The sequence below is a fragment of the Protomyces lactucae-debilis genome (assembly GCF_002105105.1).
Source record: "Protomyces lactucae-debilis strain 12-1054 chromosome Unknown BCR37scaffold_13, whole genome shotgun sequence".
NCBI lineage: Eukaryota > Fungi > Ascomycota > Taphrinomycetes > Taphrinales > Protomycetaceae > Protomyces > Protomyces lactucae-debilis.
The window spans coordinates 179,824-192,085 of NW_024468005.1; the positions used below are offsets into that span (position 1 = coordinate 179,824).

General features: G+C 49.7%; 10 protein-coding genes across 10 annotated transcripts; 4 read left to right on the forward strand and 6 right to left on the reverse strand.

The window, feature by feature from the left end:
* Positions 1-55: 55 nt before the first annotated feature.
* BCR37DRAFT_334637 (uncharacterized protein) lies at positions 56-946 on the forward strand (the record flags this gene model as incomplete). Its single annotated transcript, XM_040867149.1, has 1 exon — positions 56-946. A coding segment is annotated over one exon (891 nt), but the record flags the coding sequence as incomplete, so codon positions are not given.
* Positions 947-1,134: 188 nt separating this feature from the next.
* On the forward strand, positions 1,135-1,650 carry BCR37DRAFT_388123 (uncharacterized protein; the record flags this gene model as incomplete). The annotated part of the gene is made up of 1 exon (XM_040870592.1): positions 1,135-1,650. The coding sequence occupies one exon, from the start codon at positions 1,135-1,137 to the stop codon at positions 1,648-1,650; it is 516 nt and encodes a 171-aa protein (XP_040724281.1).
* On the reverse strand, positions 1,291-3,270 carry BCR37DRAFT_381061 (aldehyde dehydrogenase domain-containing protein). The gene has a single exon (XM_040869606.1). The coding sequence runs from the start codon at positions 3,221-3,223 to the stop codon at positions 1,733-1,735; it is 1,491 nt and encodes a 496-aa protein (XP_040724282.1). The 5' UTR covers positions 3,224-3,270; the 3' UTR covers positions 1,291-1,732.
* Positions 3,271-3,346: 76 nt separating this feature from the next.
* On the reverse strand, positions 3,347-4,048 carry BCR37DRAFT_393758 (uncharacterized protein; the record flags this gene model as incomplete). Its single annotated transcript, XM_040871355.1, has 1 exon — positions 3,347-4,048. The coding sequence occupies one exon, from the start codon at positions 4,046-4,048 to the stop codon at positions 3,347-3,349; it is 702 nt and encodes a 233-aa protein (XP_040724283.1).
* Positions 4,049-4,136: 88 nt separating this feature from the next.
* On the reverse strand, positions 4,137-5,963 carry BCR37DRAFT_348824 (uncharacterized protein; the record flags this gene model as incomplete). The annotated part of the gene is made up of 3 exons (XM_040867875.1): positions 4,137-5,386; positions 5,423-5,809; positions 5,849-5,963. 3 exons carry the CDS (start codon positions 5,961-5,963, stop codon positions 4,137-4,139), a joined length of 1,752 nt encoding a protein of 583 aa, XP_040724284.1.
* A 125-nt stretch (positions 5,964-6,088) lies between these two features.
* On the reverse strand, positions 6,089-7,087 carry BCR37DRAFT_381067 (uncharacterized protein). Its single transcript, XM_040869607.1, has 3 exons — positions 6,739-7,087; positions 6,617-6,699; positions 6,089-6,578 (listed from the first exon to the last, which is right to left on the reverse strand). The coding sequence occupies exons 2-3, from the start codon at positions 6,680-6,682 to the stop codon at positions 6,135-6,137; spliced, it is 510 nt and encodes a 169-aa protein (XP_040724285.1). The 5' UTR covers positions 6,683-6,699; positions 6,739-7,087; the 3' UTR covers positions 6,089-6,134.
* A 106-nt stretch (positions 7,088-7,193) lies between these two features.
* BCR37DRAFT_381068 (P-loop containing nucleoside triphosphate hydrolase protein) lies at positions 7,194-9,563 on the forward strand. The gene has a single exon (XM_040869608.1). It carries the CDS (start codon positions 7,222-7,224, stop codon positions 9,367-9,369), a length of 2,148 nt encoding a protein of 715 aa, XP_040724286.1. The 5' UTR covers positions 7,194-7,221; the 3' UTR covers positions 9,370-9,563.
* On the reverse strand, positions 9,393-9,995 carry BCR37DRAFT_334753 (putative methylthioribulose-1-phosphate dehydratase-like protein; the record flags this gene model as incomplete). The annotated part of the gene is made up of 1 exon (XM_040867156.1): positions 9,393-9,995. A coding segment is annotated over one exon (603 nt), but the record flags the coding sequence as incomplete, so codon positions are not given.
* A 288-nt stretch (positions 9,996-10,283) lies between these two features.
* Positions 10,284-11,411, forward strand: BCR37DRAFT_337116 (major facilitator superfamily domain-containing protein; the record flags this gene model as incomplete). The annotated part of the gene is made up of 1 exon (XM_040867248.1): positions 10,284-11,411. A coding segment is annotated over one exon (1,128 nt), but the record flags the coding sequence as incomplete, so codon positions are not given.
* Positions 11,412-11,569: 158 nt separating this feature from the next.
* Positions 11,570-12,250, reverse strand: BCR37DRAFT_388127 (ribosome recycling factor domain-containing protein; the record flags this gene model as incomplete). Its single annotated transcript, XM_040870593.1, has 1 exon — positions 11,570-12,250. The coding sequence occupies one exon, from the start codon at positions 12,248-12,250 to the stop codon at positions 11,570-11,572; it is 681 nt and encodes a 226-aa protein (XP_040724289.1).
* Between the last annotated feature and the right edge of the window lie 12 nt (positions 12,251-12,262).

A 12,262-nucleotide genomic window follows, 5' to 3' on the forward strand; every position in this document is an offset into this window, starting at 1 on the left:
TAGCATCAGTCAAGTCCAAAGTATGGCAGTAACCTTGAAGCTGAGCGGACGAGCCTATCTGGCCTTGTACCTAGTCACTAATCTGGGTCTGACGCTCTACAATAAAGCACTGCTAGGCTCATTCCCGCTTCCCTACTTTCTGACGGGCTGTCATACAGTATCAAATGTGATTTGCATCGTACTGATGAAGGTGACTGGCGGTATTGAATTGACAAAGCTTTCAGCCTACGAGTGGTACCTCGTCATGGGCTTCTCTGTCCTGTACAGTGCCAACATTGCGGTATCTAATCTGAGTCTCGAAATGGTGCCAGTCCCAATACATCAAACAGTCAGAGCTACATCACCCTTTTTTGTCCTGTCGTTGACATCCTTACTCTTCCGGGAGCGCCATTCGCTGAAAATCTGGCTCAGTTTAGTGCCAATCGTGACAGGGGTCGTCTTGGCTACCAGTACGGACCGCATTGAGTTACCACAGTTTCTCCGCATCAGTATACTCATTACACTCATCGGATCTCTTCTTGCAGCTTTGAAGACGATCCTCACAGGGCGATTACAACACTATATGCAGATTGGTGCGGCTGATTTGCTCTTGAGGTTGAGCCTTTTTGCATGTGCACAGTCATTTTTGATGTCGTACGCGACTGGAGAGATGCTTCGACTTCCAAGACCCTCAATCCATCTCTACAGCTCTGTGTTTGGCAATGGTCTATTAGCGATGCTGCTCAATCTGGTCTCATTTAGCGCGAATCGCGAAGTCGGGCCCCTTGCCATGACTGTTGCCGCAAATGTCAAGCAGGTGCTTGTCATCATCCTCGGCTCAGTACTGTTTCAAGTCAAACTGACACAAACGCAAGTAGGCGGTATCATGCTTGCCCTGGTAGGTGGACTACTGCACAGCATGCTTTCGGCTCGTCATGGCGAGGAGAAGAAGCGGGACAACATTGTGCTTCCGCAATCGTCAGCCAGACAAGACAGACCAGACAGGTAGAGAACGTTGACTAGGGTCTCAAGAACAGATGCAAGTGTCTCAAGAAGGCCCACTGCCTAGCGCGGCAGGTGCCTTTGTCTTTGCAAGCTGCCGCACAACACTTAAAACCCATCTGAAAAGATGGCGACTTTTGATTGGCGCAGCGCATGGCCGAATTCAGGTACACCACCAGCCGCCTTACTCAGGAAATAGCACAGCAGAAGCCACGCTTTGGCTGTATGACTGGCTGGAGCAGACATAAAGACTCAAGGTTGCGCCCCTCATCGCAGAAATCCAACCTACACTCTGAGAAACGCAATCTTCTCGAAGCTCTAGAAGCTAGCAGAACATTCTTTTACGTTCTCTACCACACTCTTTTCAACTTCACTGCCAAGACGCTGCCTATCACTATGCAAATCATTGCAACGACTAGCCTATTTTCAGCTTGCCTGTTTACTTCAGCAATGGCTATGGCTTTGCCTGCTGCGCACAAGCACGCTGCCTCTGCACATGGCATCACTTTGGTCGACTCCTCTTTTGCACAGGCACAGGACGAGATTGTGGCCTTTGGCACTCGCCCGGTCGACCGTACACTCAGTGCCGTCCAATTTCACAACCCAAGCGCTCAAGACAACATCATCAGCGAACTCGACTTTCACGAGCTAGTCTTTGGACTCAAGTAGGCTTTGGACCTTTAACGACATTCTTTTTGGCGACTGCGAGCAATACATGACATAGCATACAGGCATAATTCATTATATGACACTAAATATCTTCATCAAGCCAGACAATGACCGACTTGACTTCTGTGTAGTTGCTGAGTGCATATTCGCCGAGCTCTCGGCCAATACCAGATGACTTGTAACCACCAAACGGGACTTGCCATGGACAGACGTTGGTGCAATTGATCCACACTTGACCTGCCTTTAGCTTTCGAGCCACCTTGTTGGCTGTGCGGATGCTTTCTGAGAAAATTGCGGCGCCGAGTCCGTAGCTCGTGTCGTTGGCCATCTGGATAGCTTCTTCCATGCTCGTAAAGGGAGTGAGCACGGCGACAGGCCCAAATATTTCTTCACGCGAGATGCGCATATCTGGCTTGACGTTACCAAAGATGACTGGATCGATAAAGTAGCCTTCCGTCTGTTGGCTTTTGCCACCATCTAGCAGTACATCCGCACCTTCCTGTTTGCCACTTTCGACATACTCCAAAATCTTGTCATGCTGCTTGGCAGAAATTTGGGGCCCCTGAAAAGTCTCTAAGTCACTTGGTTGTCCAACTCGAGCTTTGCTTGTCTGCTCAACAAAGAGCTTGCTGAAAGCATCGTAAACAGATTCATCCACGAGGATCCTCGTCGTTGCCGAGCACACTTGCGCGTTGTTGTAAAACATGCCTGAATGAGCCCATTTGGCTGCTTGCTCTAGATTGGCATCCTTCGCAACAATTAAAGGTGACTTGCCACCGAGCTCAAGGGTGACTTTTTTGATGATTGGTGAGTCGGCACATGCTTTCATGACTTGGCGGCCTACTGCTGTTGAGCCAGTAAAAGCAATCTTGCGTACATCCGGATGTGCCACTAGGCTTGTACCAGCTGGATCGCCTTGTCCAGAGAGTACATTGATTGCTCCTGCCGGAAAGATGTCTTTGATGAGGTTGCACAAGTACAAGGCAGACAGTGGCGTTTGATCTGCCACCTTCAAGACAACAGTATTGCCTGTAGCGATTGCAGGAGCAAGCTTCCAGCTCAGCATCGAGAGTGGAAAGTTGAAGGGAATGATTTGACCGCATACGCCAATTGGCTCGTGCACGGTATAGGTCAACTTACCGGGCCCCGTGTCCATATGCTTGCCGTGAATCTTGTCTGCCCAGCCAGCATAGTAGCGTAAGACGCCAAGGACTTCAGTCAGATCATCAGATTGGACGATGTGCAAAGGCTTTCCGCCATCTAGAGACTCGATAGCTGCGAGGATGTCTTTGTTTGCTTCAATTGCATCAGAGAAGCGGTATAGTAGTCTACCTCGTTCTGAAGGGTCCATCATCTCCATGACATTCTCGAAACAGTCTTTAGCAGCTGCAACAGCGTCATCAACATCTTCCTTTTGTGCGGCGGCGACTTGGCAAATCTCTCGGCCAGTAGCAGGGTCGAACGTTGCAAAGGTCTGAGCAGACTTGGCATCGACAAATTTGTTATTTATGAAGAGGCCTGTCGGCTGGGTATAGGACTTGCCAGAAGGTAGCTTGATCTCAATGAAGCTCATAGGAAGAAGTGCAATGCGGCATCCAGTGTTGAGTGATGGTTGTCGCGAATAGACGGTTTGAGAGGCGAAACAATGAAGCAGTCGTGTATTATGCATTGATTAGTATGTCTATGTATATGATGCCTAACGCTTGATGGAAAGACGCTTCTTGAGACTGCCAAACAAGCCGGTCGTCCCACTGCTCGAGGCCGTAGGTGCCTCATCCTCGTCTAGCTCAGGGTCGTACTCGACAATACCATGCTCCCCAGCGATGGAGACTTGCTTCTTGTGCTTTGACTTCATGGCAATAGAACTGCCCGTTGTAGGCCGTGTAGATGAACCACTAATATCACCGTCAATCCATTTGCCAAGCTCCGAGACATCATCATCTGCAACACCACTAGCTGGTCGTGCTCCAGAGCCTTGATTGTCCATACCCTCGCCGCGCTCAACATTCTCATCTTCGTAGTCGAGCAGCTCACCAGTGCTATCCCTCTCTCCTGGTGCCACGGAGGCTACGCCGTCTAGTGGAATATGGCCTCGCATGACTTCATCCATCTTGGATTGACCAGTAGCGCGCATGGCCAGATTGTTGCCATACTGAACGGCATCCAAGGGCGCATAACCAGGTACTTGGCGCGCTGCCAATGTCGCGTCAAATGGGCCTTCGTGATGATATCCTAGCAAGCCTGTGACATCGAGTTGGTCGATGTCGTCTAGCGGGATATTGCCGGACATCTTTGAAGTTTTGCGCGCATGGCGCTGATGTGATTTGACTTGGTCCAGAGGCCGCGAAGGCGATTGCAATGCCTTGAGAGACGGGCCGGCTGTCGCTGCGTTACTCATGTCGCCTCTAGGTTGCGACATTGTACCGGAGAATACTTTTGTGAGAGGCTGAAATGACGTCGTAATAGTCAGAAAGATGGCAGTCACTTTATCGCGTGCCAAAAACGACAGAGGCAGCAGGTATGGCTTGCGCATCCAGTATTATTCTCGACACCCGCAGGTCCCAGTACAGATCTTGACTCTGCTCCAAGTCTGCAGTCGAAAAAGACATGGCCATCTGACTTTTCGGGGCGAGACCCGGTCGTAGACGCACGTCGCCCTGTCTCTTGCAGAGAAGAGTCTGCCATTCAATCTCTGCACCTCTTGGCATCTGGCTTCCAGGTTGCAGCTCGACGATCAATAGTTGGATGTCTTCCCTTCTGAAGCGTGATTGGAACGCTTGAGTAACTTTGCCCGCCCGGGACATGTCAAGGACATATCCAACAACAACACCATACCAGTCTTCCACCTTTTGACTGACCATTATTCGATACAGAGAGTGTATGCTCCAGCAAATTTCCTGCTCTAATGTGTCTGGCATCTCCATGGACGATGGTATCAATCCAATCTGACCGCTGATGAAGGCAATGTCGCTGCTCTGAGTAAGCTGTGAATAGGGTCCAATATTAGAAGGAGCCCAGTACGAACGAGATTGAACCCACAAACGTCGGTCTTGTTGAGCTGGTACGTCCTCGCCAACATCTGTCTTGTCAATAGACAAGGTGTACAGCAAGGCTTTAGCCTTCGGATCTTTTGTGAACCCGGTAGCAATACACACTCGCGATGGTGGATGTACATGCTGGAATAGCTGAGCGTACTGCGTATTGATTGTGGCAAAATCGCCCATGTTTCGCAGAATGAGTAAGCAAAACAGTACCTCATCATTCTGCCCGGGCAGCAGTTCTGCTAGTGATGGACTGTCATCGTAGATGGCAATCCTCTTGGAGCGTATGTGGCCATACGTCTTCATATCATTGTCGATAGATTGTTGTACGCGCGAATCAATTGGGATCGCCGCCTCCTTAGATGAACTGCTTTGTAGCTTGTCGAGGAGTTCTATGCCTTCTTCGTCAAGGCCTTGCTGAGGATAAAGGCTTTCGAGCCAGACAGACTGCCTCATATGCTGGGACTCGCTCGGCTGAAGCGCAACTTTGAGCTGAAGATGCGCAGTATCGGCATCAAGCTCGACAACTGCTGACGACACCACCTCGAGTCTCTTGATAAATAGCGGGCAGTCGAGCACGATCGTTTCATACTCACCTCCTTCCCCACATGGATGCACTTCGTAGAGAGAATGCAGACGCATCAGAGTTGGTTGCATCTCTGACAACGTCTTGCCGAGATGCTTGGAGGAGAGTCCTATTTGTTAGCGTGCATCATGAAAGAACGCCGTACCTACTGCAGCGACCTTGATCAAGATCGCCACCAACCCACTGTCACACATTGACTGAAGTAGCTTGGTCTGGTTCTGCTCCCACATATATGCCAGCACAGTCAGTCCAAGGCGAGAGGCAACGTGCTCAACGCGTAGTCGTTGATAGTTGGATGCAATCGCACCGACACTGACAGCAGTGACATCTGGATGCGCATCTTTTACCTTGGAAAGCAAAAGCATCAGATCTTCAGTTTCATCTCCTTCTGACTTTGTATAGTGCAAGTCAGTGGCAACGTTCGTGCCATGGATAACTTGCCTGAACATGGGCAAGCCCATAGCTTCAGCATACATGGGTACAACGTCATGTCCTACGGTCTGATACATCCAGCTGTCCATCTCATCTGGGTCTGAAGTCAGCATAAGCGAATAGCTCGCAAGAAGTCTACCATTTAGAGCAGGATGCAGATTCGCAAGAGCAACGATTTCATGGTCATTCGCAACACAATGCATCATATTATAGCAGCTGTCCTTTCCGCCGGATATGAGAGCGACAACCTTCATTGCGTTCTCTTCAGAGCTTGAGTATGTAAAGCTTTCGAACGAAGAGCTGGTGTCACGATTGCCGGCGCCTGCTGATGGATGGATTCCATGCACAAATGACGGTCACGAGATGGACAAATCAAATCTGCCAAAGCTATACATGTACTTGCGGTGGTACCCAGAACGAGCAACTCATGGTGATGTCTTGTTCGTCTGATGATTACTGCTTCTTGGCCTCTCCGAGCCACGCAGAGACACTCCAGACGGTGTTCGAGAATGGAATGGATGTGCCCCACCATCAGATGCAATGCTCGACCTCCTTGATGAAGCTGCAAGTTTGTGTTCGACAATCCAATCAGCGATATCAAAGACAGTCTCAATCATCTCATCTGTGCTAGTCTCTTTGTCTGCGAGCTTAGCAAAGAGTCCGTTTGGCAAAGCGGAATAAGGGTGCATGCGCTTCTTGATATCTTGCGCAATTTTTGTATGCACAATCTCAGAACAGCCTCCAAAAGTTGCCACAGGAATAGCGAAGCGTCCGTGCTCAATACCGAGTGTGTACTCGCTCATTACTGTGTCTGAATGGACCATTGATCCATCTTTGCCATGCTTCTCTCCAGAGATGATGATCATAATCTGTCGTTAGCAGCTGAATGGTCAGGGCGAAAGAGCACATTTGCTTTGGAAATCAGGTCCTGGCGAACATTGTAAAAGTAGCGACTACGGGCAGCATGCGTCATTTCTGCGACAGTGCCATCTTATATTAGCAGAAGTGACTGTGAGATGCTTAACGCACGTTGCTTTGTTGGAATATTGCAGAGGTATTGGAGAGCTTCAGAGCCACATGCCTGTTGAACACCCTCGAGGAGCGCATTGCCAATGACTGAGCCATTTCCAGAAACAAGAGAAGCCTCTCGCTCTGCAGCCTTCTTGGCGAATTGAATCACAAAGGCTTCGATCTTTCGGGTCAGCTGCAGGGCATTACGTCAATATCGTGGCGCTTACTTCTGCAGCCTTTGGTCCGTGCTTTGGGTAAGCGCCGAGCACAAGAAGTGCTCCATTGTCAACATTAAGCGCTATAGAGCTGCCAATTATCCAGCCCATAAAGTCCAGAGTAGCTAGTCAAATAGTAGCTGTGGAGAGAGTTGGTCGATTGGCATGTGCATTGACGTCGCCCCTGAAATCGAAATTCGGAAGCGTGAGACGATCCACAATTTATTGTCGCGACTGTACGTCAAAAGATGGATGAGTCTTGTAGCCATACTGAACAGCCGCAAGCATGGCAGACGAAGGGATGATGCTCAATTTGGTGAGCAATACGACGCCAGTGGTTAAGAAGCACAAGGCCGTTGGTGGAAGGTGGACAGACCGAGCAAAGATCAATAAGAGGGAGACGAGAAGAGTGCGACAAGCACTACCGAAGCCCGCGCCTGTGTCTGAACCTGTCGAGAGCCATAGCCAAGATGTTACAGCAGAAAAGTCGACGGACTACAGGCCAAACCTGAAAAGGAAGCGCCAGGAAGCGTTGAAGGGCAAGGCACCGGTCGAAGGGGAAGAAGCGGAAGATGATACACGAGTTGCAGGACAAGTCGTCGCTTCCCTATTCGATTATCATGATCCTTTACCAGCAATGAAACCGGCAGTGAAAAGGACATCACCCCCCGAGGCCATCACACCGAGTAATGCACCGCTCAACAACGATGACTCGTCGTTCGCGGGGCTTGGCATTGTTCCCGAGGTTGTTACGACCATGTCGGAGAAGCTGTCTATTGAGAAGCCAACCATTATCCAGAAGCGCGTGTTGCAAGTCATGCTCAAGACCGATAAGGATGTGTTCATCCAGGCACAGACTGGTTCGGGCAAAACTCTTGCCTATCTGCTACCTATTGTCAATCGGCTATGCCAAATACCAGCGGGTCTACAATCAAGAGACCGTGGATGCTTTGCTTTGATTGTAGCGCCAACTAGAGAGCTTGCACAGCAAATCTACCATGTTGTCGATACGCTGCTCAATTCACATCGAGCCCGCTGGATTGTGCCTGTTCTGCTTATTGGTGGCGAAAAGAAGAAGTCCGAAAAGGCGCGTCTTCGAAAGGGTGCAAACATTGTCATTGCTACACCTGGTCGCTTGAAGGACCATCTCGACTCAACCAAGAACCTCGATGTCCGGGCCATCTCATGGGTAATTCTGGATGAAGGCGACAGACTCATGGATCTTGGTTTCGAAGCGACGATTGTGGACATTCTCAAAATCATTTCTGACCGCGAAGGACGCCGTATTTCAGCACCAGCAATGCCGGAACGGCGCATAACTGTTATTTGTTCCGCAACAGCCAAGAAGAACGTCGAAGAGCTCGGCCAAACATCGCTTAGGGATGCTATTTTCATTGAGACGGGCAACAAGGAGTTGCAAGCTGATCGGCAGCAATCAGGAACAGTAGCTCCGGCACAACTCAAGCAAGAGTTTCTTGTGGTTCCAACCAAGCTACGCATGGTCACTCTCGTGGCACTCCTGAAAAAGCTCTTTGGCGGTCCAAAGCCAGCCAAGAAGGTCATCTGCTTCTTTAGTTGCGGCGATACGGTTGATTGGCATTTCAAAGCATGCACGCACAATGAAGCGCCAATGACGGGAAGTAATGCTGCTGGTCCAGAAGACGATAAGCCTGTTCTTCCAAGTATATCGAAAGCGCATGCCTTGTTGCCCGAGGTCACTTTGCACAAGCTGCACGGCTCGCTTGATCAACAGATGCGGAAGGCTACATTACATGCCTTCGCTACGACCGAAGAGCCTGCTTTATTGTTTTGCACGGATGTTGCCAGTCGAGGTCTCGATCTGCAAGTATCTTATGTGATTCAATATGATCCGCCATTCTCGATCGACGATTACACGCACAGAATCGGTCGAACGGCTCGAGCAGGCAAGAATGGTAGTGCTCTGTTGTTTACGCTCAAGAGCGAAAGTGCCTACCTGGAACTCATACGAGAGACCCTACACTGCGACTTGAATGAATTGAATGTCAAATTCCTACTCAAAGCTGGATTTGGTGCACAATTTGAGGAAGGTGCTACCGCTTGGCAGTTGGCGTATGAAAAGTTTGCAAACCAGGCTGGTACTGTTGAGCAGGCGAAGCGAGCCTATACTTCTCACGTCAGAGCATATGCCACACACATCTCTGCAGAACGGAGTTGTTTCCCGATGCATGCTCTTCAGCTCGGGCATGTGGCCAAGTCATTTGGTCTACGAGATGCGCCGAGTAATATCAAGAGTACTGCGCCGCCGCCAGTCAAGAAGCACAGGAAGCAGGCTGAAGAAGGCAGCCAAGACAAGAGACCAGGGCCAGCAAAGGTACTGGATGTTGCTGCACGGATGCGGCATGCAGTCGCACAGCAGAGTCGTGCTGGTGGCATGGACTTTAATATATTCTAGCTTTTGGTCGTTATCTCCCAAGATAGCTCAAATAGGTATTCCAGACATTCTGCTGACATCTTGGTCTGTTCCCAAGACTTTCCGAAGTGATATGCACCATGATTCTTGACTAGAATGCACGGCACCTTGTTTTTGCGAGCAGCCTCTCGAAGATCAGGAGATAACTCTGCTTCTGTGGGCTTATTCGGAATGATTGGGATGTGGAGGTTATCTGTGTTCTTGTAGCAATGTGATTCAGGATATGACGGGATGCCCTTGAGATACTCTTGATTATCGATGGTCCACCAGGTATCTTCGTTAGTTTGCTGAGGTTGTCGTGTAGCTAGGTTCGAGTATAAAGAGTGCGTGTGAATGACGCACTTTGCTTCATGGTGCTGATGCAGCCATAAGAAAACCTCATTCGAGCTACTCGGCTTCATCCCTGCCGGCTGGTATGCCCAATATGGACTTGAAGTGGTGTCTCCAGTGTGGAACACGAAAAGCTGGGCTGGCGCCAAGCGCTCTTTCTGCACGCCTGATGGCGTCAAGTAGATGTATGGTCCAGTCTGTATGGACATACCACCACCGGATCCCATGTTCCATTTGAGCTTGTAGAATTCAGCAGACAAAGAGATGAGCAACAAAGCAGTCTCGTCTTCTGCAATACTTTCGGCAGTGATTGTTTTAGTCATGATGGAGCAACGATGGAATAACGGAAGAATGCTTTGATGTATGACTCTGCAATGGTTCGTGATGTTGACGACCGAGGCAATTAGCCGACAGGATATCCGCCCATCTGAACAAACTCACGCTCAATCTTCGAGATCTTATCCTCGTCCCTGCATTGGTAGATCTCATGTCGAAAAGTGCCATTGTACAAAGTACCGGCTTGGATGAGATTTACAGGCCCGCCGGATACTGATGAGAATCATCGCCAGCAAGCACCAGCTGTAGACACTTCAATTGAGGCCTGGACGTTCATTCTTGCTGCTTCTGTGCTTGAGTTCCTTGCATTTGGCTATTCCTTTGCTTTTGGAGTTTTACAAGACTACTATGCTTCTCCATCAGAACAAGATGCCAAGCTGCCTCTGTTTCAGAATGCCAACCCACTAGCCATTTCAGCTGTTGGAACAATAGGGTCTGGCCTTCAGTATTGTCTAGGCATCGTTTTCGAGCCCGTGTACAAGGCGTATCCCACGACTATCAAAATCAGTATGTGGACGGCATTAGTAGCCACCGCAGCTGCGTTTGTTCTTTCCAGCTTTGCTACTCGCATCTGGCATCTTATTTTATTGCAAGGCTTCCTGTTTGGCATCGCTTCGTCGGCTCTATACTTTCCCGTTATTGTTCATCTGACGGATTGGTTTGCTCAGCGTCGAGCCCTTGCATCAGGCATCATCTTTGGTGGCAGTTCTGCTGGTGGCATTCTCTTTCCCTTCCTCTTCCGAGTCATGCTCGAGCGTCTAGGCTTCAAAACAGCCATGCGTGTCTATGCATGCGGCTTTTTCGTGATTGGAGGTCTCACCATTCCATTCATTCGGCCACGTATCAAGCACTCCGAGCATAATCCTGGCTTTCGCATGCCAGACTTTTCGTTTTGCAAGAGCTGGACATTTGTCTTGTTTGCCATCAGTGTGGTGGGCCATCGGCTGGCGTACGGCCCTGTCAGCATTCTGATTTCTTCTTATACCCGGACCTTCACCACAACCCAAGGAGCCTTACCATCGACACTTGCGCTTGTCTTGCTCAATGCTGCTGCTATGGTCAGCCTGGTTGGATTTGGCTGGGCGTCGGACCACTTTCCCTTCTGGCACGTCATGCCCATTGCTGGTATAGGTGGTTGCTTGAGTGTCGCCCTCGTTCTTGGCTTTGCACAAGACTTCAAGGCAATCTATGGCTTTGTCATTTGCTTTGGCTTGACTACGGGCGGATATGCAGCTATTTGGACAGCCGCAGCCAAGTACATGGCTGGCAACAAGCACCCTGCAGGCTTCATCTTTCTCTCCTTGTCCTTTGTTGCTGGGCTTGCGACCATTGTGGGCCCTATTGTGGTGGGAAAGCTGCAAGGCTCGATTACGTCTAGATCACGCTATGGCACACATGGCTTCAAAAATGTCGTTGGGTACTTGACGGCCATGTTTCTGATCATCTTGTTGCTGGCAGCGAGTATCCGCATCAAGCAGAGGCGACAACGAAACGAACCGATACGCATGAACTCGCTTTAAGGCTTTGCCTTCAGTATCTCCTTTTCCGCATCTTTGGCAAACACCTCGATGATGGCTGACACGTCGCGCTCGCCGTCTTTAATCTCATCTTTGCTGCTCAACTTTTGTACGCGTTTCATCCAGTCATTTCGAATCGCACGTAGCATCATCTTTGTCACCTCCAGCTTCTTTGCAATTTTTTTCGCCTGTTCCTCTTTAAAGGTCTCTGTGGGCGGTGGAATGGCAATGGTCAGTTGCTGGGGATTTTTGGGTGTTGGCTGAGGATTGAAGCCGAGACCAGACTGTGCAATGGTTGAGACAACAAGCTTGACATCATCTGGATCGAAGACCGTGACAACATACGTCCGTGGATCCTTTTGAAAGACATCTGCGTACTTTGAAACTGGCAGCTTGGTTTTTGGAACGCGGAGATCCGCTACAGCTTCGACATTATCTCTGCCGACTTTGATTTCAGAGAGTTCCCTTGAGTGCTTGTCCAAGACTACTTGGCACTGCCCTCGAAGCTTGTCGAGATCGAGGGTGGGCTGAGGGGTTTTTGGAGCGGCCTCTTTAGATTTACCCTTTTTTAGAAGCAGCCTCGTGGAGGACAGACATCTGTGAGCGATTGGAGCTTTGATGGGTACAGCTCGTCTTGTCAGCCCTTTATTGAGCAGAAACAGGCTGCGTCTTAGCATCATGGTGGTTGTAGA